A 27,134-nucleotide genomic window follows, 5' to 3' on the forward strand; every position below is an offset into this window, starting at 1 on the left:
TTAATATACTATCAAGGTTGGTCATAACTTTCCTTCCAAGGAGTAAGCATCTTTTAGTTTCATGGCTACAATCAGCATCTGCAGTGATTTTGGTTAACTGGCTATAATACAAAATAAAAATTTTTTTAAATTAAAATAGATAACCAACAAGGACCTACTGTGCAGCTCAGGGAACTCTGCTTGGTGTTATGTGGCAGCCTGGATGGGAGGGGAGTTTGGGGGAAAACGGATTCATGCCTATGTGCAGCTGAGTCTCTTTGCTGTTCACCTGAAACTGTCACATCACTGCTAATTGGCTATACTCTGATACAATAAAAAGGTTAAAAAAATCCCAACCAACAGGCCCTGTTCTCAACACTTACCTCCTGCTGCTTGATCAACCACATTCCTCCAGGACTGTCCATTCTCATCAGAGCCAGTATGAAAGCCCTCAAGTGCATCCAACCGTTTCCTCAGACCTTCATTCCCTTATGAAGGTTTCCATTTCACGTAAAACTTATTAAATCAACGTGTATGCTTTTCTCCTGGTGTCTGTCTTTGTCAGTGTAACTTTCAGACCCACTCAGGAACCCTAAACGGGTAGAAGAAAACTTTCTCCTCCCCTAGAAGAGCCAGTGTGCGCTCAGCCTCTCAGTCGTGTCTGACTGAGAGTTGTATCCGACTCTGCGACCCCATGGACTCTAGCCCACCAGGCTCCACTGTCCATGGGATTCTCCAGGTAAGAATACTGGAGTGGGTTGCCATTTCTTACTGCAGGGGATCTTCCCAACTCAGGGATCAAATCCGGGTCTCTTGCGTCTCTTCCGTTGGCAGGCAGATTATTTTCCACTGAGCCACCACTGAAAACCGTACCCTGTAGTCCGAACTCACTGCACATGTGTGTCTCCCGGGCATCTGCGAAAATGTAGGTTCTGACTCAGGAGGAGATCTGAGCTGCTCCTGAGCTCTGCATTTCCAGCAGCTGCCAGGTGAGCTGAGGAAACAGCCAGCGGGTCTCCAGGACTGAAGAAGGAGCCAGAACAGGACACAGTTCTGCGTGGAGACCCCAGCCGCCCCCCACCCCCTTGCCTGCTACAGACCCCGTGTACGATTCTCTCTGCCCCCCACACACGGGCAGGACCCGGCTCCCCTCCTGTCGTGATGTCACACACCCTGGGCATTCCGCTGTGTCCTGGAGACAGAGGCAAGAGAAGCTGAGGGGCCTTCAGGAGCGGGTCCTCCTGCTGGAGGAGCATGGCGGCCACCACGGGAGTCACCCTCCTGATCCTGCTGCTCTACTGCGGGCAGGGAGCCGAGCTCCGGCCGATCAACGTGACCTCAGGTACAGCTTCGGGGGCGGTTGAGGCCGGGAGGAAACGGGGGCCTTGGGTGAGTCCGGGGGCACAGGGTTCTCCCAGGCCCTTCCCCTGCGTGCCTCCCCAGATTTACCACTTATTCCTGGAGGATGGAGCAAGCTGCACAGCTATCCTATATTCGAAGAGTTTTTCGGATGGGAGAGTAGCATGCATTATACACTTTAGCTTTTATGGTGGAAATTTCTGGCTTACCCAGAAGTAGAGGCGCCGTGGAGAGAAGCTCCGTTCCCTGGCTTCAGTCGCACACAGGTTGCCATCTTCTTTTGCACAAACACACTCTTCTGTGGTTATTGGAGCATTTCAGCATCGCCCGAACTATCTTACGACCTCCTGCAAACGCGTCTTGCTAAGAGAAGGGCATTCTTCTTTTACGTGCCTTCAGCGTCACTGAAGCACTAGTAAAATGAAGAAAACGCCTGAGCAGGGCCAATCCTGGCCCACGCCCAAACCTCCCCCTGGGTCTCAACGTCCTTCATGGGCGGCAGGTTCGAATCCCACCCAGGAGGGCCCGCTGGGCTCCGGCCGCTGCATGCCAACCCCTGGGTGGAGGAAGGCGACAGTGGACGGCCCCCTCCTGGGATGTGACTCGCTGCCCGAGGAGTGCGGGGGGCGTGGTCCCCCGTGACCCTGCTTTTCTGCCGGGAGACCTGAGCCCAGGCCCCCTCCCAGCCTCCTCAAGAGACAAGCCCAAGGAACGAGGCCCTGCCAGGCCCCCTGTCCGGCACCCAGTGGACGAGCGGCCCTGGAGGCCCCCACGGGGCTCGGGCGGCTCCCCCGAGAAGGACGCGGCCTCGGCCCGGCCCCGAGTGACCGGGGAGGCCCAGCCCGCTCCGGGTCTGGGCGGGAGGGCAGGGGGTCCCCGGCCTGACCTCACCGTGAGGAAGCTGGCGTTCCCAGTGGTCTTTCCTCAGGACACCGAGTTTTGAGGCGCCTGCAAGAAGGCATCCTCTGGGTGCCGGGGCGCGGGGTCTGTGACGGGCGGGACGGGGCTCACCCCGCGCTGGCTCCCCGCTGCCGCTCCTTTCTGACTCTCCGCCCCGGCGCCCGCGGGAATGGCTCCCGCCGGGACTGACCCGAGTCTCCCGACGCAGCCCTGAGCCCGACCGGCTCCTCGTCCCAACAGAGCGTCCGCGGCGACCCCGAGGGCAGCTCAGGCCGGTCCCGGGCCGTGGTCTCTGCTCTCGGCCTCCAGCCTCGGCGGCCACCAGGCCGGCCTGACCCCGAGGCAGGGAAGGGAGTGGCCCTGGACCCCAGGAGGGCCGAGGTCACCGTCCTGACTTCCCCGATGGAGCAGAGCACACCCGCAGCACTCCGCGGCGAGCCCGTGCCGGGGCCAGGACGCGCACTGTGCAAACACGGAGCAAGCGGCGGCGTCCCGCGCGGGCACAGGCCCGGTGGACCCTGGACGGTGGGAGGAGATGCAGGCGGACAGGCAGCCACACTTGACAGCGTGCTGCACGGGCCGGGCGGATGTCACAAACATCAATATTTCTCTGCACACACGCGCGGGCGGGCTTGCACAATGGCTCCATTATAATTAGGGACAGACGCGAAATGAGGAGAATATTTTTAACAAAGCGCTTGCAGGAGCAGCTGTGCCCGTCCGTAATGACTCGCTAACGTCGCCTCCGAAGAGGACTGTACTTTTGTTTGCGGCGCCGACGGAGGTCAGCACACTGGGAAGCGATTGTCATCACAGCACAGACCTTTCTGTGCAGTTTCCCTGCATTGTTCTGAGCCCGCGTGCGCCAGATGAGCGATTGCTATGCAGATTGTCCGTCATTAAAACCATTTCAAAATCCGCGTTGTCACTGGTTTAGTGCTGAAACTTGAACGCCTGCAGACACCACCTGAACGCTCTGTGTGCAGCAATGGGCAGGTGGCCTTGCCCGGGCTCCTGGGGGCGGCCGTCTTCTCTCTGGTCTCCTGGGGGTGGGGTCCCTGGCCTGGGGGGCAAACGTCCGCTCTCTGGTCCCCCTGGGGCTGAAGGATGGGGCTGATCTTGACCTTGAGTGGAGGACGTGGACCCCGACACCAGCTCTGAGAAGAGTGGGAGGCACCCTGGGGTGCAGTGGGGACTGGTGCTCAGGGTCTCTGCACCCCGCCCGGCCCCGCCTGGCTGATTCAGGTCAGCGAGGCCAGGAAGGTGGAGCCAGGGGTCCAGGGCCCCACGGAGGACTGGCTTCCAGAGGCCAGCCCCCGGGGACTGAGCCCCCCGGGGTCGCTGTTTACAGATGAGGAGATGCAGGGGCCGGGCTCTCAGGTCCCCAACCAGAGGGGCAGAGGGCAGGCGACCATGACCGTCTCCCTTCCTCCACGCCACTCCCTCAGGCCCAGACAGGCTCGCGGCTGGAACCAGTCATCGGGGAGGAGAGTGTGTTTTACACAGGAGAACGTGTGTGCCCCTTCTTACCCTCCCTGAGGGCGGCGCCAGTGAGCTTGCCCAGGAAGAGGGTTGGTTCCCAGAGCAGGGCCACCCGTCATCACCCTCCAACCTCCTTCCAGACGAGCCCTGAGTCCCCAGATCCTGTGCAGGGCTCCCTCCCCTCGAGCAGGCTGGTGGGCCCACAAAACAAACCTATTTGGAGAGAAGTCGGTGCCAGTTCGAGAAACATTGTTAACCTACTAGGGTTTTTATTTCCCCTGTAGCTTCAAGCACTGAAATGCCAGCAAATTTAAGTAATCTGGATGACGATATGGCTACAATATTTGGTAAGGAACCTCCTCCTCTCAAAGGCCACGTCTGGGCGGGGTGGGGGGCTGGGGGTCGTCGCCCAGATACCCTGGTGCAAGCCGCACAGGCGGGGGAGGTGGCCGGGTCTGAGGCCCCGCCAGACGGGAGGGGTGATCGGGGACGCCACTGAGCAGGGCTGCTGGTTAGACCCGGGGCCGGGGTCAGGTGCCCACTTGGGGAGGACCCTGCCCCACCGGGTCAAGGAGCAGCTGTGACTCACGCTGTCCTGAAGGGTCTGACGGTGCCCGTGGCGGGTGTCTGGTCTCCGGGATTGTTGCGGGGGCAGCGGTCAGCGTCCTGCAGGCGTGACGTCCAGAGGCCGCCGGCTGCCCCGCGGGCGCTCACACGGAGGTCAGAGTTCTCTTCGTGTGATGCAGGTCTGGTCATCGTCCGTTTGCATGTTCAACATCCCATTTCTCAAAAAGGAAAGTTTAAATTAGAAAATACACGAGGTTTTAAAGCACAGGCATTTCTCACCTTGCACAGCTGCTGGGCTCATCGCTACCTGGAATTTTTTCCAGAGACAATTACGTGTATGACGCCCACAGGTGTGGACGTTTCCATGTGTCTCCATGTGAGTTAGAACTGGGGGACCAGCCGGCCTCCTTGCTGGGACCGAGGGGCTCCTGGGATGTGGGACTTTCTTGATAAAACAGGAAAAGCAGGGCAAACCGGGGTGGGTTGGTCACCCCGCTGGGCGGGAGTCAGCACAAACCCAGCGCGTGGACAGGCTGGTCAGCTTGGCCGCGGGGTTTGAAGCTGGGGCTCAGCACTGACGTGTGTTCATGTGGCCCCCACACCAGTCCCTGACTGTGTTAACCGTGTCCTACATGCACAGCTTTGTTTGAACCTCAAACAAATCCTGATGAGATAAGCACAGACCCCATCATATAGACAAGGAAGCCCGAGGCCCGAGAGACACTTGTGTCAGAGGACGTCCGGTGAGCACAGAGCCAGGTGTGGTCCAGGGCTGCCGGACACCAAGTCCAGGGCCCACGTCAGATGCTCCCTGGGCGGGCGCGGGGAGGCGCAGGCAGGAAGCAGGCCGCCTTGGGTAGAAATCAGGAAAGACGCTTTGTCTGCCTCCCTGCCTGCCTGCCGGGGTGCAGATCACACAGGTAGGGTGTCTCAGAGGGGACAGAGCGGCCCCTGGGGCAGAAGGAGAATCATAACCACGCAGGGTCAGGTTTCCAGCATCTTACCTCCAGGGGGCGTGTCCAGGTACCCGGATGAGCTCAGGTTTCCAGAAGTTACTTAGGGAGGCAGTGGTCTCCCTGCCCCTGGGCAAGATTTTTAGAAACCAAGTCCGTCTCCCCATATGCTTGAGTCCAGTCCTGCTTTCACCGACTGCCTTAGGGCCGCGTAGAGCAGAAGGGTTTAACACGTGTCCTGTGCTTTTCCCAAGATGAAATTCTAGTCCAGGAGATGATGGAGTCAAATAGGTCATCATTTTTTGAAGCACAGAAACCACTACCAACATTGACAACAATAGCAACCTCAACAACATTAACAGCGACTCCGACAAAGAAAAAAAGCAAGTATACACCTTTTCAAGCCTTAACTGCCCGTATTCCTGGAGGTCTGCGGTGTGTACGCACAGTCCCATCTTGGCAGCATCTTTGAGATCAGCTACTCCTGGGGCACAAGCAGATGGAGATAGTCCCATATTTTCCGTAATCTTCCCGAGGTGGGAAGGTCAAACCCAGACAGGCAGAGGCAAGCACCTGTATCTGGGTGGTCTCCGGGGGCACGTGCAGGAGAGGCCTGGTGCCTGTGGGGTTTAGCCGCTGCAGGACCCCAGGATGCATGCAGGTCGGAGCTTCCGACTACCCTGTGAATGTGACGCTCCCCTAAGCCTCCTGAGAGCAGGGGCGGGGACTTGACCCCAGCTGACAGGGGACAAAACTGGGGTCTGAAAGGACTGGCCCCGGCCACAGAGCTGGTAGCGAACGAAACAGCGTGCTTTCCCCAAGTGCAGCTGTGCTGTTGTTCAGTCGCTCAGTCGTGTCCGACTCTTGTGACCCCATGGACTGCAGCACGCCAGGCTTCACCATCTCCCAGAGTTTGCAGCTAGCATAGTCCAAACACACACAGAAAAGGGAAATAGCACGCTGAGGTCCAAACAGTACCTCAACGATGGTAAGAGCCGTGTGTCTGAAATCTGCAACAGAGCATGGAAAGGTTCAGCAGCAGGGAAGGTCAGCGCTTTCTTGAAATTCTGCATCCAGACATCAATGCCAGTTCCTGGGATTAGCTCTTGGAACATTCGCCAAACGGCTGGGTTCGCAGAGGTCAGAGAATGCCCGCCTGTGCGTGTTGACTCACCAGAGCACGTTGTCAGGAGAAGCTGGAAAGTGTGTTAGCGTCCCTGCCTCAAGTTCCAAAGCTCAGTGTGGGTCAGCGCATCCCTGCATTCACACTTTCCCTCATTTTTTCCATGCTCTTCATCAAAGAAGCCCGTATTAAAATGAATTATCAGGCCAGCACTAATAAGAAGTTGCAACATGAAAGTCAGCTCTCTGCCAAGGATGACAAACTCTTCTTTAACGGTAAACGCACCCGGCGGGCCCCGCCCGAGCTCAGCCATGGTGGGAGGACTAGAGACTGCAGACAGAGATGCCTCCTTCCCCGGACAAACAGCCTGGTCGGAGAGTGAGGCCACTGCCCCGGGTCAGGTCAGGTGGGTCCCCGCCTGTGGGGACTGGTGGGCCCCAGGCCCACCTCCTGCCCATGGGTCTAAGGAGCACACAGTCCTGCTGTCCTGCAGGCAGGTGGCCACCCCAGCAGGGGAGGGCGTCCTGGCGCTGCCCCACCCCCTGCCCGCGCAATTCCACTGCAGTCACCGCTCCTTCCCCGGGGCAAGTGGGGCCGGGAGAGCCCAGTGTCCGAGAGGGGAATCCCCAGGAAGTGGGATGAAGAGCAGTGAGCTCTCCGAGGCTGCAGAGCCAGCATCATTCTGGGTCACAGAGCAGCCCTTTAGCCTAGAGGCCAAGCACAAGAAAGGAGGCATTGCACAGCTCTCGTGGCTCCCTGTGTGCCCCGATCTGAGCCCTAGAAGCGAGACCAGGTCCTGGGGGATGGGAGCTGACTCAAATACTCACTCCAGGGCCCCACTGAGCTTCTCTGCAGCAGAGCCAGGAACTCAGGTTTCATTCTGTCCCTGATCTCCGGTCTCTCCCGGGACCCAGCCTCTGGGTTTGGAAGCTGGAGCAGTAACAGGAGTCTAGTCCCTTCTAAGACCTCTGGGCGCAGCCCACTCCTTGACTGTGCAAACCACCCAGTGGTTATGAGATAAATAAAGCTGGACGTCTTCTTGCGGGCCCGTGGTAGGAGAGGTTATGCGGCGAGTCTGTGCTGAAAGGTCTGAGCACGATCTGGACTGGCCTGGGGGCACAGGCTCCCTGCGTTCCGCCCGTCGCGGTCACTGAAGAGGGGAGGATGGGCTGACTGTCCCGAGACGGGAGTCCCTGGAGGGGCTGTCGGGGGCCAGGGGTGAGGCGGAAAGGACCGGGCGGGGAGAGTCCGCTGTCCAAGGAGGCACCGGCTCACCGGGGTCCTCAGAGGGACCGCGAGATTCCCCAGCCGGCCGCGTGGTGAACGGACGCAGAGGGGACCACACCCCCGCTGTGCGTGTCTCGAGCCGCCCCTCTGTCCTGAGACTGACCTGAGGGCCCGGTGGGGCGTCCCGTGGGCGGCTCCCTGAGCGGCTGGCACCACGGTAGGTTCCTGTGGGTCCCGGGGCTTCAGAGTCCGTGGATCCGTTCATGGAAGCGTGTGCTCCTGACCGCCGCGTGTGGGTAAGAGAAAGCAGAGGTGAGTTGTGAGTCTGGGGCAGGGCGGGTGGGTGAGGGCCGGCCTGGGAGGGGACCCAGGGACAATCGGAGGCTCACCTGAAGTCTGGTGGCCGGGAGGGACGGGGAGCGTGCTGCCACAAGGTCCCCGGGTGAAGAAGCCGCTCCCCTGTCCTGAGATGACCACCCCGCCCCGTGAAACCAGAGCCCGGGATGCCGCTGGGGGTGGCCAGGAGCCCCAGGCTCAGGGTGCAGAGACCCCACCTCTGGGGCAGCTGCCCTTGTGGTATGTCCCGGGAGCAGCAGCCAGCAGTGGCCCGCGGGTGTGTCTGGGCCCCCAGCTTCTTGACCAATGGCCACTGTCCCGTGAGAGTCAAGGCTGAGGGTGGCCTGGAGCAAGGGCAGTGACCCGTACAGGAGGCAGGCGAGTCCCGCACATGGGAGGGGCCCAGACCCCAGCTCCCTCGCTCTCATCACGCGAATTCCAGGGGGCGACGCCCAGCGGAGCCTCCAGACACAGCGAGGGTGCTTCTGAGATGCTGGCCTCGTCCGCCCGCTCACGTCAGAGGGCTGGGTGCTTGGACCGCGGCTGTTCTGGGAGAAGTCTGTGGGGAACCGGCGTCGGGGCAGGACGTTAGATGGTGCAGAGAGGGCACAGACGGTTTGCGAGAGGAAACCAAAGCCTTAGCATGGTCACCTGGGAGCGCGAAGGGACAGCTCCGAGAGGGGCAGGGCGGCCTTGGGCGGTGGCACTTGGGTGCAGATGGGGTCTCCCGGGCTCAGGAGGAGCCTCCTGGCCGGAGCAGGAACAGAAGTTGTGAAGAGGGCAGAGGACTGTCGCCCTCAGCAGCGACCGCGACGGTGCCTCTGAACAGACGCGTCCTCGCCGCGGGCTCTTGGCCACAGGCAGGCCGTCTCCAGCTGTTTATGAACAGAAGTGGGCTGCCGCCGTGTGCGTGCCTCTAACCCTGAGTGTGTGTACACATGGCGGTGTGTCTGGGAAACACCACCTCGGGCAAAACGGGCACGATGCAAGCCTTTAATCCATCTCCTCTGTGAGATCTTTGTGGACTTATGCAAAACAAACTTGCAACAGAAATACAGACAGCTTCCCGTCCCCCCTTTCCATGGCACTGCCCACTGTGGACGTCTCACGTAACCCAAACACAACCACAAAAACCAGGGCGGCCCTGCTAACGCGTCACTGTCAGGTGACCTACAGACCTGGTTCCAAGTTGGCCGATTACCTCACCGTTTTTCTTTCCCCCGGCTCCAGGACCCACCCAGGACTCCACATGGTATTCAGCCCTCATGTCCCTTTTAGTCTCTTCCAAACTGGGAAGTTTCCTGACCTGTCCTTCACGGCCTTGAAGACAGCGCGGGCTAGTTCTCTCATAGAATCTCTTTCCATCTGAGTTTGCCTCACATTTTCCCATGGCTAAATTCAGGTTGTGCATTTGGGGCAAAAGTGCGAAAGGCACGATGCAAATATATCTCCTCGTCAGGGAAGTTTACTTCATTGCTGGTTTAAGGTGGGGAATGCCTGATCTCTCCACAGTCTGGTTAGAAGTTTTTGCGTGTGGAAATAGTATCTTGTGGGGAGATGCTTTCCGATTCTGAAAATGCCTCTCTTTCTTTCTCATCTTATTCTCACCTATTGATTGAGCGTCCTTTGCTTCTTGCCTCAAAAGTAACCGCTGTTTCCGTTGTCTACTCTCAACTGTTGGAGACCCCGTGGACCGCAGCACACCAGGCTTCCCTGTCCTTCACCATCTCCCAGAGACACCCGTCCTCTGCCCTCCCCTTCTCCTCCCGCCCTCAATCTTTCCCAGCATCAGGGTCTTTTCCAATGAGCTGGCACTTCGGGTCAGGTGGCCAAAGTACTGGAGTTTCAGCTTCAGCATCAGTCCTTCCAATGAATATTTAGGACTGATCTCCTTTAAGATGGACTGGTTGGATCTCCTTGCAGTCCAAGGGACTCTCAAGAGCCTTCTCCAACACCACAGTTCAAAAAGCGTCAATTCTTCAGTGCTCAGCCTTCTTTATGGTCCAACTCTCACATCCATGCATGACCACTGGAAAAACCATAGCTTTGACAGTTTGGACCTATGTTGGCAAAGTGATGTCTCTGCTTTTTAACACACTGGCTAGGTGTGTCATAGCTTTCCTCCCAAGGAGCAAGTGTCTTTTAATTCCATGGCTGCAGCACCGTCTGCAGTGACTTTGGAGCAGAAGAAATCAAAGTGCCACTGTTTCCATTGTCTCCCATCTATTTGCCAAAAGGTCAGTTCCTGTTTCTATCATTCCTTCCACACGGATTGGTTAGAATTCTACTGTAAGGAAGAACGCTTTTTTCTCCTCCCTTTATTCATTGTTTATTCCATTATGTGTTTACATCTCTATGAACTTACTAACAGCTGATACAGATAGCGGGCAATAAACCATGAATATTTAGTTTCTCAGGCTCTCAGACTTGGTTCCTAGGAGCTCCGCGTGCTGTCCTCTCTTTGGAGCACCTTCTAGCTTTCTGGCAACACAAGAAGCCCCAGGCCGCTCCCTCCCTTTCCCTGGCCCCGCCCCAGGACCTCCCACGTCTCCAAGGAGCCCTGATTCCTCTTCCTGGAGGACGGTGGTTGGATGTCAAGATCTGGGGCTGCACGTGTTCCCCGCTCCTGACCTGTCGTTGTTTCCAGGCCCTCCCCGCAGACAGGGCCGGGAAGATCTGGGCGTACAGATCCATCTGTTCTACACTTTCCTGTTCAGATGTCAGACTCCATGAGTTCAGACTGACCCCACCTGACCTTCGGGCTCACCTGAGCCTCCGCCTCTTTTTTTTTGCCTTTATAATTTCTTTTTATTTTTTAACACCAAAGACATTTTATACTGGAGCAAACATTTTATACTGGAGCAAACAAACATTTTATACTGGAGCAAACAAACATTTTATACTGGAGCAAAGCGATGAACAAGGTTGTGGTCGTTTGAGGGGGACAGCAAAGGGACTCAGCCACACATAGACGTGTATCTATTCCCCCCAAACTCCCATCCAGGCTGCCATATAACACTGAGCAGAGTTCCCTGTGCTATGCAGTAGGTGTTTGCTGGTTATCCATTCTAAATAGAGCAGTGTGTACATGACCTTCCCAAAATCCCTAACTATCCCTTCCCTCCAGTCCTCCTCTCCTCTTCACTGAGAGAAACCCGACTCCCAGACGCCACTCGGGTGGACCCCCTGGCCCAGTTCTGGAATCCCAAGAAACAGGTGCAGACTTCCGGGTGGATACCCACCCCTGCGGAAAACAGAGCTGCCGTCAGACCAGAGTCATGTCCAGCCTTTCGTTCTCAGCCTTGCCATGTATAGTGGCGTCCTGCTGTCCAAAGCGCCTTATTAGTTCTTTTCTTCCCACACCCTTCCATAAATGCCTGCTCTGTGCGAAGTCACTCAGTCGCGTCTGACTCTGCCACCCCACGGACTGTAGCCCGCTGGGCTCCTCTGTCCATGGGATTCTCCAGGCAAGAACACTGGAGTGGGTTGCCACACCCTTCTCCAGGGGATCTTCCGGACCCAGGAATCGAACCCCCGTCTCTTATAGCTCCTGCATTAACAGGCGTGTTCTTTACCACCCGGGAAGCCTGCTCTTCCACGGGGCTCTCTTACCTATAATTCCATTTGGGGCTTAGAGTCCACTTTGGGTACCTCTCCATCACAGTTGATTTTACTGATGTATTTTGGAGTGTGTGAAACATGTTGTTGTTTAGTCACTAAGTTGTGTCTGATTCTTTCGTGACCCCGTGGACTGTAGCCCACCAGGCTCTGTCCATGGGATTTCCCAGGCAAGAATCCTGAAGCGGGTTGCCACTCCTTCTCCAGGAGATCTTCCTGACCCAGGGATGGAACCCGCATCTCCTGCATTGTCAGGCAGGTTCTTTACCACTGAGCCACCTGGGAAGCTCTTGTGTGAAACATGACCTTGGCTCTAACAGAAAACATCAAACACCAGGAGTCTAACCCTCGATCCTCAAACACATTCCTACCTGCTTCTTTCCACCTGCTCCCTCTTTCCTCCTGCCGCAACCAGCCTCACCACTTTCTGGCTTGTCCTTTCCGCGTTTTCTTCGACACAAAGGAACAAGTACACGCAAATGCTCATTTTCTGGGTACAAGATTATTCTGTTTATTGTTTTACATCCTTTTTTTTTTTCCAATATAATACAGTTGACACACAAGATCATGTTAGCTTCAAGTGTGCTGCATAGCGGCTTGACATTTGCGTATGTTATGAAATGATCGTCAGGATAAGTCTATTAACCATCTGTCCCTAAACAGTTATTACGGTATTACTATGCATATCCCTTTGCTGTTTATTGCAGCCCCGAGGCTTAATTACGGTATAACCGGAGGTTTGCACTTCTCAGTCCCCTCAACTGTCTTGCCAGCCCCCTCCCTCTGGCACTCCCTCCCTCGCCCTCTGTATCGACGAGTCTCTTCATTTTGTTATGTCTGCTTTGTTGTTTTTAGGTTCGACATGTAAACGAGATCATACAATATTTATCTTTCTCCGTCTGACTTCTTTCACTTAGCATAATACCATTATAGTGCCTGTCTTCTTATCCGGTGTGTATTAAGCCACTTTATTGAGGGATGATGGTGTAAGTTTTCTCATCGCCTCTTCTTTCTTACGCAAAAGCTAGCACACGGGAGATATTTCACACTTTCCCCCCTTTTAAGCTAGCAGCATACACTGTAAACCGCTCTAGGTCCGTTTGTAGGAAGCTTCCTCATTGTTTCTCTTTTCTACAGCTGCATAGTTATCCACTGTGTGGCCATAATGTAGTTGATTCAACCACCCTTCTCTGCATGAGCATTCAGCTTCTTTCCAACATTTTGCAAACAATGCTGAGGTGGATAACCGATGCACACGTATCTTCATGTTGTCAGAAGAAGTCCTTCAGCATAGATAGCAACTGTGGAGAAAGACTGTGGAATTAAACCACAGTTGTGCATCAAATCCTGATCCCTGTGCTTACTGTTTCCTACAGATGCCGACAAAGAAATACTTTATCAGATTAAAAGCCTAGCGGCTCTGGAAAGAATCATTGAAAGTCTCCGGAAAGCTCTAGGTAAAGGGAACCAGGGGGCCACCTTGGCGATAGATGACTGTGGAGGATCGAGGGTCTGTCCTTGGGCTGGGGCTGTCCCCCTGGTGAGAAGGGAGGCATCTCACCCACTCCAGGGACCCACGTGAGCCGTGAGCAGCTCTGGAAAAGCATGTGACTCTATCCTGGGGGGACGCTGTGAGCCCCACTCACGAGTCCACAGTCCAGGAGTCACGGGGCCACCAGCAGGCTCCCCGCACTTCTTGGCTGAACTGAGCAAGGCCGAGCCTCTTTTCCAGGAGAGATGGGGAGGAGGGCTTCACACACCCCTGTGTCCCTGTGACCAGGCCAGGGAGGTCCCACACCCCGGGCAGACACGCCCCTCTCCGCAGGCGCCTCCCCCTGGGGGCCGGCCTCCTGCCCCTCCTGGGCCGCAGCCTCTTCGCTGCTTAAGTCGCCCACGCCGTCCCCCTCCGCTTCTGCCTCTAGTCCTACCCTTGTCCCTGGAACTCTCCAGAACACCCCCGAGCCTCTGCCAGGCCGGCCTTGCAGCCTCCTGGCCTCTCTGAGTCAGACCTAGCCGCCACGCTGAAGGTTCCAGGCAACTCCTGCAGCATCACACACGCCATGCACACGCCATGCACCCGCCCACATTCAACCTCATCTCACGTGGATCGAGCACGTGCCCTGCGCCAGGCGCTGGGCTCAGTGCCCAGGATTTATCTGGCCCCTACCCCCCGACCCCAACACACACACAGAAGGGATTCCCCAGTGGCTCAGTGGTAATAATCATCCTGCAAAGCAGGAGATGCAGGAGACGTGGTTTCGATCCCAGAGTCGGAAAGATCCCCTGGAGGAGGGCATGGCCACCCACTCCAGAATTCTTGCCTGGAAAATGTCATAAACAGAGGAGCCGGTGGGCTATACAGTCCATAGGGCCACAAAGTGTCAGACACCCCTGAAGGCACCGAGCCCGCGCGCACGCGCACACACAGCCCCACCAGGAATTGCACGTCCCATCGCTGCTCTTCCAGGCCCAGTTGTCCACCGGCAACGAGACTGCTGTCCTGTCCTTGGCTCAGCGCCCATGAGATGGGGTCTAGGTTCAGCACTGGGACCTCCCAGGGGTTCAGGGTGAGGCAGGGCCTTCCCGCCTTGGACCTTGGGTGCCAGAGCCGGTCCGGAGGCTCCTCCCAGACCTCGGCCGAGGCCTCTTGTTCCCCCAAAGTTACTGGTTCTTCATGCCCTCCTCGCTCGCTGACAACCTCCCCTAAATCCACGTTCCCTGCTTTCCGTGCGAGCAAGCATGCCCCATGGTCTGGGGCTCTGTCCCGCATCTGTGACACCCTCTGAGGCGACAGGGCTAACGCCCAGCCCCGCACCGGAAACTCGGAGGCCAGACTGCCTCTGTCCCCCTCTGCCCCCGCCCCATCTCTCTGGGGAAACCGAGCTGGACACTGCCCTGAGGGCCCGGTCCAGCTGCCAGCCCTTGGGGCTCAGCTGCAGCTAAGAATGCAGGATTTGAAGCTCCCTGACCTGAGTAATATTGCATAGGAACCTGGAATATTGGGTCCATGAATCAGGGCAAATTGGAAGTGGTCAAACAGGAGATGACAAAAGTGAACGTCGACATTCTAGGAATCAGCGAACTAAGATGTACAGGAATGGGTGAATTTAACTCAGATGACCATTATATCTACTACTGTGGGCAGGAATCCCTTAGAAGAAATGGAGTAGCCATCACGGCCAACAAGAGAGTCTGAAATACAGTACTTGGATGCAATCTCAAAAACGACAGAATGATCTCTGTTCATTTCCAAGGCAAACCATTCACTATCACGGAATCCAAGTCTATACCCTGACCAGTAACACTGAAGAAGCTGAAGTTGAACGGTTCAATGAAGACCTACAAGACCTTCTAGAACTAACAACCAAAAAAGATGTCCTTTTCATTATAGGGGACTGGAATGCAAAAGTAGGAGGTCAAGAAACACCTGGAGTAACAGGCAAATTTGGCCTTGGAGCACGGAATGAAGCAGGGCAAAGGCTAATAGAGTTTTGCCAAGAGAACGCACTGGTCATACCAAACACCCTCTTCCAACAACACAAGAGAAGGCTCTACACATGGACATCACCAGATGGTCAACACCGAAATCAGATTGATTATATTCTTTGCAGCCAAAGATGGAGAAGCTCTATACAGTTAGCAAAAACAAGACCAGGAGCTGACTGTGGCTCAGATCATGAACTCCTTATTGACAGATTCAGACTTAAATTGAAGAAAGTAGGGAAAACCACTAGACCATTCAGATATGACCTAAATCAAATCCCTTATGATTATACAGTGGAAGTGAGAAACAGATTTAAGGGACTAGATCTGATATATAGAATGCCTGATGAACTCTGGACGGAGGTTCGTGACATTGTACAGGAGACAGGGACCAAGACCATCCCCATGGAAAAGAAATGCAAAAAAGCAAAATGGCTGTCTGAGGAGGCCTTACAAATAGCTGTGAAAAGAAGAGAAGCAAAAAGTAAAGGAGGAAAGGAAAGATATAAACATCTGAATGTAGAGTTCCAAAGAATAGCAAGGAGAGATAAGAAAGCCTTCCTTGGTGATCAATGCAAAGAAATAGAGGGAAACAATAGAATGGGAAAGACTCGAGATCTCTTCAAGAAAATTAGAGATTCCAAGGGAACAGTTCATGCAAAGATGAGGTCGATAAAGGACAGAAATGGTAGGGACCTAAGACAAGCAGAAGATATTAGGAAGAGGTGGCAGGAATACACAAAAGAACTGTACAAAAAGATCTTCATGACCCAGATAATCACGATGGTCTGATCACTCACCTAGAGTCAGACATCCTGGAATGTGAAGTCAAGTGGGCCTTAGGAAGCATCACTACGAACAAAGCTAGTGGAGGTGATGGAATTCCAGTTGAGCTATTTCAAATCCTGAAAGATGATGCTGTGAAAGTGCTACACTCAATATGCCAGCAAATTTGGAAAACTCAGCAGTGGCCACAGGACTGGAAAAGGTCAGTTTTCATTCCAATCCAAAAGAAAGCTCAAACTACCACACAATTGCACTCATCTCACACGCTAGTAAAGTCATGCTTAAAATTCTCCAAGCCAGGCTTCAGCAATACATGAACCATGAACTTCCAGATGTTTAAGCTGGTTTTAGAAAAGGCAGAGGAACCAGAGATCAATTTGCCAACATCTGCTGTATCATCAAAAAAGCAAAAGAGTTCCAGAAAAATATCTATTTCTGCTTTATTGACTATGCCAAAGTCTTTGACTGTGTGGATCACAATAAACTGTGGAAAATTCTGAAAGAGATGGGAATATCAGACCACCTGATCTGCCTCTTGAGAAACCTGTATGCAGGTCAGGAAGCGACAGTTAGAACTGGACATGGAACAACAGATTGGTTCCAAATAGGAAAAGGAGTACATCAAGGCTATATATTGTCACCCTGCTTATTTAACTTATATGCAGAATACATCATGAGGAATGCTGGGCTGGAGGAGGCACAAGCTGGAATCAAGATTGCCAAGAGAAATATCAATAATCTCAGATATGCAGATGACACCACCCTTATGGCAGAAAGTGAAGAATAATTAAAAAGCCTCTTGATGAAAGTGAAAGAGGAGAGTGAAAAGGTTGACTTAAAGCTCAACATTCAGGAAACTAAGATCATGGCATCTGGTCCCATTACTTCATGGCAAATAGATGGGGAAACAGTGGAAACAGTGGCTGACTTTATTTTTCTGGGCTCCAGAATCACTGAAGATGGTGATTGCAGCCATGAAATTAAAAGACGCTTACTCCTTGGAAGGAAAGTTATGACCAATTTAGACGGCATATTCAAAAGCAGAAACATTACTTTGCCAACAAGGTCTGTCTAGTCAAGGCTATGGTTTTTCCAGTGGTCATGTATGGATGTGAGAGTTGGACTATAAAGAAAGCTGAGCGCCAAAGAATTGATGCTTTTGAACTGTGGTGTTGGAGAAGACTCTTGAGAGTCCCTTGGACTACAAGGAGATTCAGCCAGTTCATCCTAAAGGAGATCAGTCCTGGGTGTTCATTGGAAGGACTGATGTTGAAGCTGAAACTCCAAGACTTTGGCCACCTCATGCAAAGAGCTGACTCACTGGAAAAGACTCTGATGCTGGGAAGGATTGGGGGCGGGAGGAGAAGGGGACGACGGAGAATGAGATGGCTGGATGGCATCACTGACTCGATGGACATGAGTTTGAGTGAACTCCGGGAGTTGGTGATGGACAGGGAGGCCTGGCGTGCTGCAGTTCATGGGGTCGCAAGAGAGTCGAACATGACTGAATGACTGAACTGAACTGAACTGGCCTGGGTCAAATCCCGTTTGGGCTCCCAGTGATCTGGGTGACCTTGGGGTGACCTTGGGCAAGGGACAGCACACGTGAAGGCTCAGCATCTTCGTCCTCTGAGTGGGGTCTTCAGGGCAGCTGTCTCCTTGGGGGTCAGGGGGCCGAGTGGGGTGATACTGGCTGAGCATTTAGCCCAGGGTCTGACACGTACCCATGCGACTGGACCGGTGGGAGGGCCACAGTGCTGGCACCCCAGGAGGGCGTTTGTCCTGGGTCAGGGAGCACAGGTGAGGGGACCCAGCACTGCCGTGGCCCCGCAGCCCTCTGCCCCATCAATGAACCCGGGCTCTCCCGGGTGAGTGAGCCATAGGGGGCGGGTCTGAAATGCAGGCTCACAGGAACACCTAGAATTTCTCAAGAAAATCTCCTCTTTCCAAACAGGGAGTTCGCTCATGAGAAGAAGAAAGAAGTATAAACATTTGTTCAGGGGAGGCAAATACCACAAGCGGAGAGAAAGCCTGGACTGAGAAACCAGGCCACCCGAGGGACTGCCCACTCAGCCCACCACTAGGAAGAAAGACAGAGTAGAGTTACTAACCATTCTGTACAAAGAAGAACCGTTTTACTTAAGGACTGCCAAATAAAATGAACCTATTTAAATATTAAGTTAGAGGCAATGTGATTTTTTTTTCCTTAAACAAAAAAAGAAATGAAAATCTAATTAAGCCTGAAAAATAGGAATGTCCAAAGCTTCTGTTGCCTACCAGGTGGAGCTTTGAAAAAAACGTAACCTCAGAGACTGTGCCACCATCAGTTTCCCTCAGAGGAGCAGAACCTAGAAGATGGGAGTAAAAGTAGAAAGATCATGAAATAATCATGAGGCTTTAGATCACGTGATCGTGGAGTCTGACAAGTCCTGAGAGCTGCACCCAGGAGAGACAGCGGTGTGGTTTCAGTCTGAGTCTGAAGCCTGACAGCCTGGAGACCCAGGAAGAGCCCAAGTTTGAGTTCAAGTCCAAAGGCAGGAAAAGGCTGGTGTATCGGTTGGAAGGCCATCTGGCGGGAGGAGTTCCTTCTTTCTCTGGGAATGGTTAGATTTCTGTTCTATTTGGGCCTTCAGCTGCCCAGACCAGGCCCTCCCACATCAGGGAGGGGGCAATCTGCTTGACTCAATCCACTGATCTAAATGTGAACTTCATCCAGAAACAACCTCCTAGAAACACCAGAATAATGTTTGACCAAGTATCTGGGCACCCCATGGCCCAGTCAAGCTGGCACATGAAATTAACATTCACATCTGTCCATGAAGGCCAGAACCTATGAAGCCCTGACAACCAGTCCTTCCACACCCGGCTCCTGCCCAGCATCATGCAAGGGGCACAGCCAGGTGTGCAATGTGTGCACACAGGCAGAGTACACTTCATGGCCTTGTGAAGGATCAGAAAACGCACTCTGGGTTTCTGTGAAGATGAAACCACATTCCAGGGAGCCGTGTGGCTTGACCGTCATGGAGGGCGGTGCTGACATCACACCTCCCCATGGCCAGCCGGTTCATAGCCACGTCCAACCCGAAGGGTGCCTAACTGTTTTGAATCTGATCCCTGAGTGAAACCAAGATCCCTACAGAGAGGAAAGCGTTCAGGTCTCCAGGAATGACCCAACTCCACATAATTTTCCCTGCACTGGAACTCTGCTTTATCAGAATGAAGGTGACTGTGGCACAGAGGCCGAACACGCTCCAGGAGCCGGCCCGCCCTCGAGACAGTAAGTCTGGTCACCGTCAGTGCTTTAGCTGCAGAGGTCTTGGCCCACCAGTATTTTCTGGGAGATGGTGAAATTTTTTTCTCAGCAACTGTCAATATGTCTTCAGTGGTTTCTTGTCCAAATTGATTTTGGTTGTGGGCAAGATCAGCACACTGAGGTGAGCAGGCTAGAAAGTGAGATTGCCCCATTTCTCCAGAAAGGCAGGTTTGGAAAAAGTTCATGAATCTTGTCTTAAAAACAGTCATGGAGAGAGAACTTCTGCTCCAAGGTGCAGACTTGGCAGCAGATTGATGTTGGTTCTAAAACACCACTTTCAAAGGCAGCTGGAGACAGGATCATTGATGTTTTCTAACTGTGGTGCTGAAGAAGAATCTTGAGAATCCCATGAACAGTGACGAGATCAAACCAGTCAGTCCTAAGGGAAATCAGCCCTGAATATTCTTTGGAAGAACTGATGCTAAAGCTGAGGCTCCATACTTTGGTCACTCACTGGAAAAGACCCTGATGCTGGGAAAGATTGAGGGCAGGAGGAGAAGGGGATGACAGAGGGTGGGGTGCTTGGATGGCATCACCGACTCCATGGACGTGAGTTTGAGCAGACTCCGGGAGATGGCAAAGGACAGGGAGGCCTGGCGTGCTGCCGTCCGTGGGGTCGCAGAGCCGGACACGACTTAGCAACTGAGCAACAATAGAGACAGAATCAAACGAAACCATCTTATGTGTGATTTGCTGGCCGTGCGCTCTTCTCAGACAGACAAGACCCTACCCTCTCTTTTCCAGATATCATCAAGATGATTGTAAAAGGGAGCACTGGGGGACTGAAGTCAGATTTGCTGGCCGTGCGCTCTTCTCAGACAGACAAGACCCCTATCCTCTCTTTTCCAGATATCATCAAGATGATTGTAAAATGGAGCACTGGGGGACTAAAGTCAGAGAACAGGGTCTTAATCCAACCCTGAGTTCCCAGACGAGGAAGCTGACTCGCTGGTCACCAAGTAAGTCGGTGGCCGCGCAGGAAGCAAAGAGCTCTGATTTCCGGCCTCTCTCGTTTCCACGGCCCATTCTGCAGCCCCCTGAAAATAAATGGACATTTCACAGTCATTACCTCTGCTTTTGTTTCCTGCTTGACTCCTGTATTAGGTTGCTTGGACTGCCGTCACAGCATCAGATGACGGGGTGGCTTAAACAGCAGCAGTGTACTGTGTTCCAGCCTGGCGTCTGGAAGTCCAAGAGCAGGGGCAGCGCTGCTTCCTTCTGAGGCCGCTTTCTGACCTGCAGACAGCCGTCCTCGCCCTGTGTCCTCCCACGGTCTTTCCTCCGTACGTGTCCAGACCTCTTCTTGAGGGGAAACCTGTTAGAGGCCAGGGTCTTCTCACTAAATGATATGAAATCACGCCCATCACTGTTTGCCCATCAGGACGTTATTGATGTAGTCAGTATGCTTAGCACTGCTGCCCCCAGGTAGGCAAGATACTGCAAAGCCCCTTTCATGACCTTCTGCAGATCAAACCGAAGTTTGACCCCGACGTTCCCCTGATCCGCCTCGGAACCTTATGCTGTCTTTGCTGTTCAGTCGCTAAGTCATGTTCGGCTTTCTGTGACCCATGGACGGCAGCACACCAGGCTTCCCTGTCCTTCACTGTCTCCCAAAGTTTGCTCAAACCCATGTCCATCGAGTCGGTGATGCCATCCAACCATCTCATCCTCGGCCACCCGTTTCTCTTGCACTCAGTCTTTCCCAGCATCAGGGTCTTTTCCAATGAGTCTGCTTTTTGCATCCAGTGGCCAAAGTGTTGGAGCTTCAGCTTCAGCATCAATCCCGAACCTTATACCATCTCTCAGTACAGCAGTTTTAGGATCCTGCAAGTGCCATGATTTAATATTTTGACCACACAAAACTGTCCCCAGTCTAAGTAACAACATCTACAAGAGCTGAGATAACACACTGGGTCCCCACCACAGAGTTGATCTCCCGTTCCCTGGAGATCTGCTGTCCAACAGCGTAAATACACTCAACACTACAGAGTCGTACACTTAAAAAGCGTTAAGATGGTAAATTCAATGCTGTGGTTTTTCTAACACAATAAAAAAAAAAAAAAGAATACCTTAACGTGTACAGCCACTGTGAAGAAACTGAAAAGAGGGTCCGCAGAACAAGAGAAGTTGCTGTGACCGTGTGTCTGAGAAGAAGCTCGTGTCTAAAACATAAAAAGGCCTACTTGTTGCTTGCTCAGTCGCTCAGTCGTGTCCGGCTCTCCGCGACCCCGTGACCACAGCCCGCCAGGCCTCCCTGTCCATCACCAACTCCCACAGCATATTCAAACTCATGTCCATCGAGTCAGTGCTGCCATCCATCCATCTCATCCCTTTTCCTCCCGCCCCCAATCCCTCCCAGCATCAGAGTCTTTTCCAGTGAGTCAACTCTTCACATGAGGTGGCCAAAGTACTGGAGTTTCAGCTTCAGCATCAGTCCTTCCAATGAACACCCAGGATTGATCTCCTTTAGAATGGACTGGTTGGATCTCCTTGCAGTCCAAGGGACTCTCAAGAGTCTTCTCCAACACCACAGTTCGAAAGCATCAATTCTTCGGCGATCAGCTTTCTTCACAGTCCAACTCTCACATCCATACATGACCACGGGAAAAACCATAGCCTTGACTAGATGGACCTTTGTTAGCAAAGTGATGTCTCTGCTTTTTGGCATGCTGCTTTTTATATATGTTTGTGGGGAGGGATAAATTGGGAGATTGGGATTGACATATGTACAGTACCATACTTAAAACAGATGACCAACAAAAACTGACTTACGGCACAAGAATTCTGCTCAAAATTCTGTAATAACCCCCGTGGGAAAATAATTGTGAACAGAACAGGTACATGTGTACGTGTAACGGAATCAGTGGCTGCACACCTGAAATGGACACGGCATCGCTAATCAGCCATGCTCCATACAAAACAAAGATCAAAAGTAAATAAAAGACTTATTACAACTCAGTAATAGAAAGACGAGTCACCTGACAAAAACGGACAAAAGCTCTGAACACACAGTTTTCCAAAGAAAACAGGCCTTCCGTCAAGCCTAGTACTCAATCAGAAGTTCGCTAGACTTCCCTCAGTAGGAAAAAACCTCAACTAGTCATGCTGACTTACTGTTAGATGAAAGCTTGGCAGAGCTGACCAACAGACACAAAATACAGGGTACACATATGTAATTTAAAATTTTCCACTAGCCACACTAAAAATGAATAAAAATAAAGTGTGAAACCAACTTGAATAATGTTTTCTATTTAACCCAATGTAACCAAACTATTTCCACCAACAACGCAGGACACCTGGGTTTGATCCCTGGGTTGGGAAGATCCCCTGGAGAAGAGCATGATAACTCACTCCAGTACTCTTGCCTGGAGAATCCCCGCAGACAGAGAAGACTGTCAGGCTACAATTCATGGGGTCACAAGGAGTCGGACACAACTGAGCAACTCAGCACAGCCCAGCACAGCACATCCAAAATATTATAAATTTGACATATACTCAATGCTGAAAATTACTGGGAAGGTATTTCATACTCTCCTGCTCTTACTAAGTCTCTACAGCATGCACTTTACCCTACAGCACGTCTCAGTTGGAACATTCAGTTTCCCTTGGGAATAACCGGTGTGTATTTAGACATCAAAATAAGAAAGAAAAGAGAAGAATGTAAGTCGCTCAGTCATGTCCCACTCTTTGCGACCCCATGGATTGTAGCCTACCAGGCTCCTCCATCCATGGGATTCTGCAGGCAAGAATACTAGAGTGGGTTGCCATTTCCTTCTCCAGGGGATCATTTCAGAATACTTACTGTCAAAAGAGAAGCCACTCATGTCCAAGTTGTTTTAGGTTGTTTAAAAATATTTAACATTTTTTCCAATCACGGAATCAAGTTTAAGGTGTTCAGTTCAGTTCAGTCGCTCAGTCATGTCCGACTCTTTGCAAACCCATGAACTGCAGCATGCCAGGCCTCCCTGTCCATCACCAACTCCCAGAGTTCACCCAAACCCATGTCCATTGAGTCAGTGATGCCATCCAACCATCTCATCCTCTGTCCTCCCCTTCTCCTCCTGCCCTCAATCTTTCCCAGCATCAGGGTCTTTTCAAATGAGTCAGATCATCTCATCAGGTGGCCAAAGTATTGGAGCTTCAGCTTCAACATCAGTCCTTCCAATGAACACCCAGGACTGATCTCCTTTAGGATGGACTGGTTGGATCTCCTTGCAGTCCCTTGGACTCTCAAGAGTCTTCTCCAACACCACAGTTCAAAAGCATAAATTCTTTGGCACTCAGCTTTCTTTATAGTCCAACTCTCACATCCATACATGACCACTGGAAAAATCATAGCCTTGACTAGATGGACCTTTGTTGACAAAGTAATGTCTCTGCTTTTTAATATGTTGTCTAGGTTGGTCATAACTTTCCTTCCAAGGAGTAAGCATCTTTTAATTTCATGGCTACAATCAGCATCCACAGTGATATTGGATCTTAGGTTCATTGAACAGGTACTGGCCAGCAGTTCTGTTAGATTTGCACAATGAGAAGATCCTGTGGCTGCAGGACAGGAAAAGTGAAGAAGCCATCAGGCTGGTTTAAGTGAGAGATTATAGATAAAGAGGCAGCAGGGGTGGGGGGGCAGGCAGAGGAAGGAAGTGGGCCTCTGGAGGCGCCGCTGGGGGCAAGGCCACCAGGACCTGTGTGGGGAAGCGAGCAGGAAGGGAAAGTGCTGACCCCAGTGCCGGGTGTGAGCCAAGGCACAGGCATGGGGGTCCTCTGAGAAAAGAGACAGAGAACCCAAGCGGGGGTGGGGGGTGGGGGGCGCGGTGAGTAGGGGTAGCATGTGTGGGGCCACCCAGGCATCTCAGCTGGGGCGAAGTAGAGATGCCTGGCAGACTGCTGAATGCAGCTGGAGACTGGATTAAACCCCAGCAGAGGTCAGGGTTGGAGAGGTGAATTTAGGAACCATCAAAACCTCTTCCCTGGTGGCTCAGTGGTAAAGAAACTGCCTGCGATGCAGGAGACCCCGGTTCAATCCCTGGGCCAGGAAGATCCCCTGGAGGAGGGAATGGCACCTCACTTCTGTATGCTTGCCTAGAGAATCCCCTGCACGGAGGAGCCTGGCGGGCTGCAGTCCACAGGGTGGCAAAGAGTTGGATGTGACTGAGCGACTAGTGCGCCTGGGCACAGCGTGCGGTGACAGCGCCCGGGAAGAGAGCGGGGAGAGGAGCCGATGACCCGGGACCCAGACCTGGGACCCTTGAACGTCTGGAGGTGCGACAGGAGAGCTGGGGAGCCCCTGAAGCCAGGATACCAGGGTCAACCCGCCGAGCGTCTGTGGAGGAAGATCAGGACAGAGGGTTGGTCACAGGCTTGGCAACAAGAAGGTCTGTACTGAGCTTGAGCTGCTACAGGCGTGAGAGGCGGGGAGGCATGCCGGGGGCTAACACCCAGCTGGCACGCGCGGAGGAGGGACCACGAGGCTTTTCTGACGTCAGACCAGGTTCGCAGCCGCTGAGAAGGCACACGTGGTGCAGTGCTGCTGTTCCGGGGCAGAGCATCCCGGCCGGCGACACTGAGCCTGCTCCCCTGTGGACCGTGTTGGTGCAGGGAGCAGGGCTGGAGAAACGCTGGCCCCTTGCTTATCAGGGGTCCACACTTCCGTCAGCAAGCTGCACGTTCACGCCCTCCGCCTCTTCCTTTTGTTGCTGTCTTTCTCTGTGGACTCTGTGTGTCGGACCCCAGGGCTTTGTCGGAAACGCTTCCCTTCTGCCTGCTGCTTACCTTTCACTTTGCTTCTGGTGACTTTTGTCAAAATGAAGTTACCATTATAATATAGTCATGTGTGTCCTGTTTTTGTGAGTTGCTTTGTGAGTCTCATCTCACACGCTAGTAAAGTCATGCTCAAAATTCTCCACGCCAGGCTTCAGCAATATGTGAACTGTGAACTCCCAGATGTTCAAGCAGGTTTTAGAAAAGGCAGAGGCACCAGAGATCAAATTGCCAACATCCGCTGGATCATGGAGAAAGCAAGAGAGTTCCAGAAAAACATCTACTTCTGCTTCATTGACTATGCCAAAGCCTTTGACTGTGTGGATCACAATAAACTGTGGAACATTCTGAAAGAGATGGGAATACCAGACCACCTGACCTGCCGCTTGAGAAACCTGTATGCAGGTCAGGAAGCAACAGTCAGAACTGTACATGGAACAACAGACTGGTTCCAAATAGGAAAAGGAGTATGTCAAGGTTGTATATTGTCACCTTGCTTATTTAACTTATATGCAGAGTACATCATGAGGAATGCTGGGCTGGAAGAAGCACCAGCTGGAATCAAGATTGCTGAGAAATATCAATAACCTCAGATATGCAGATGACACCACCCTTATGGCAGAAAGTGAAGAGGAACTCAAAAGCCTCTTGAGATGAAAGTGAAAGAGGAGAGTGAAAAGGTTGGCTTGAAGCTCAACATTCAGAAAACGAAGATCATGGCATCTGGTCCCATCACTTCATGGGAAATAGATGGGGAAACAGTGGAAACAGTGTCAGACTTTATTTTTTTGGGCTCCAAAATCACTGCAGATGGTGATTGCAGCCATGAAATTAAAAGACGCTTACTCCTTGGAAGGAAAGTTATGACCAACCTAGATAGCATATTAAAAAGCAGAGACATTACTTTGCCAACCAAGGTCCGTCTAGTCAAGGCTATGGTTTTTCCCGTGGTCATGTATGGATGTGAGTGTTGGACTGTGAAGAAAGCTGAGTGCCGAAGAATTGATGCTTTTGAACTGTGGTGCTGGAGAAGACTCTTGAGAGTCCCTTGGACTGCAAGGAGAACCAACCAGTCCATTCTAGAGGAGATCAATCCTGGGTGTTCATTGGAAGGACTGATGCTAAAGCTGAAACTCCAATACTTTGGCCACCTCGTGTGACGAGTTGACTCACTGGAAAAGACTCTGATGTTGGGAGGGATTGGGGATGGAGGAGAAGGGGACGACAGAGAATGAGTTGGCTGGATGGCATCACCGACTTGATGGACATGAGTTTGAGTGAACTCCCGGAGTTGGTGATGGACAGGGAGGCCTGGCGTGCTGTGATTCATGGGGTCGCAAAGAGTCGGACACGACTGAGCGACTGAACTGAACTGAACTTGTGAGTCTTGTTAAGAAATTTTTCACTTCTCTAACGCCATAAAGATGGTCTGCTGTCTCCTTGTGAACCATTTTCACTTTTGCTTCCATATTTCTAGTCCACACGGACTAGATTCTGCGTGTGGCATAACTCTCTGACCTACCCTCCTCTCGCCCCTGGCCCATGGAGGCAGGCAGGGTCAAATGAGCGACGGTGACGAAAGCTCCTGGTCCCCGACCCTTCTTGGGAGAGGAGCGAGCCCTCAGCAGTGTCTGAGAACCTTTGGCAAGTGCCACTCGCAGTGACAGCCTGCCGTGTGCTGTGCTTCGGGGCACGAAGAGGAAGGGGCCACCCTGTACCAGGTGTGAAGCGGTCAGGGAGGGGCAGCGTCCAGGAGGGGCCGTCTCCCAAGGGCTGGTGGTCCGGGAGCCAGGCAGGCTGCAAGGGGACACATTCTCAGCGGCGCCCACGTCTGACAACAGGGCCCTGGGTGCCTTGTCACCGTGACTCAGTCTTCAAGAGAAACGACACACCTAACAGCAGCAGCTCGTGCCAGGGACATTCGTGACTGAAGCTTTTATGAACCGTTGGTGGCCAGGGTGTTGGGGGTGGGGGTGGATAATAAAGAGGCTTTGGAGGACAGTAAGTAACCTAGAGCTTCCATCTAAACCTCTCCACACCCACAACCTCTCCGACCCTGAGCGGGACCCTTCTGCTGAACCAGCGTAATAACGTCGATCTTCTTTAATGAATGAGATTATGCCAACAGGCTGAGAAACACTCCTGCAACCAAGTGTGAAGTGTTAGCTGCTCAGTCACTTCCGTGGACGGTCGCCCACCAGGCTCTAATGTCTATGGAATTCTCCGGGCAAGAATACTGGAGTGGGTC

At 52.9% G+C, this 27,134-nt stretch overlaps 1 protein-coding gene across 1 annotated transcript; it reads left to right on the forward strand.

Annotated features, from left to right (window-relative positions):
• The first annotated feature begins 1,233 nt into the window (after positions 1–1,233).
• SPACA7 (sperm acrosome associated 7) lies at positions 1,234–17,853 on the forward strand. The gene is made up of 6 exons (XM_088842839.1): positions 1,234–1,321; positions 4,005–4,067; positions 5,495–5,623; positions 6,543–6,638; positions 12,921–13,001; positions 17,768–17,853. Exons 1-6 carry the CDS (start codon positions 1,234–1,236, stop codon positions 17,851–17,853), a joined length of 543 nt encoding a protein of 180 aa, XP_088698965.1.
• Positions 17,854–27,134: the final 9,281 nt, after the last annotated feature.

The sequence above is a fragment of the Moschus berezovskii genome, chromosome 13, assembly GCF_049115385.1.
Source record: "Moschus berezovskii isolate FMDL1 chromosome 13, NW_MosBer_1.0, whole genome shotgun sequence".
Lineage (NCBI taxonomy): Eukaryota > Metazoa > Chordata > Mammalia > Artiodactyla > Moschidae > Moschus > Moschus berezovskii.

Bases quoted from the DNA above. Each gene is read 5' to 3' on its own strand.
- SPACA7 (XM_088842839.1), top strand. From the start codon at position 1,234: ATGGCGGCCACCACGGGAGTCACCCTCCTGATCCTGCTGCTCTACTGC. The intron at 5,624-6,542 runs GCAAGTATACAC...TCTTCATCAAAG, and splicing joins GACTCCGACAAAGAAAAAAA to AAGCCCGTATTAAAATGAAT. The intron at 13,002-17,767 runs GTAAAGGGAACC...CTTTCCAAACAG, and splicing joins AAGTCTCCGGAAAGCTCTAG to GGAGTTCGCTCATGAGAAGA.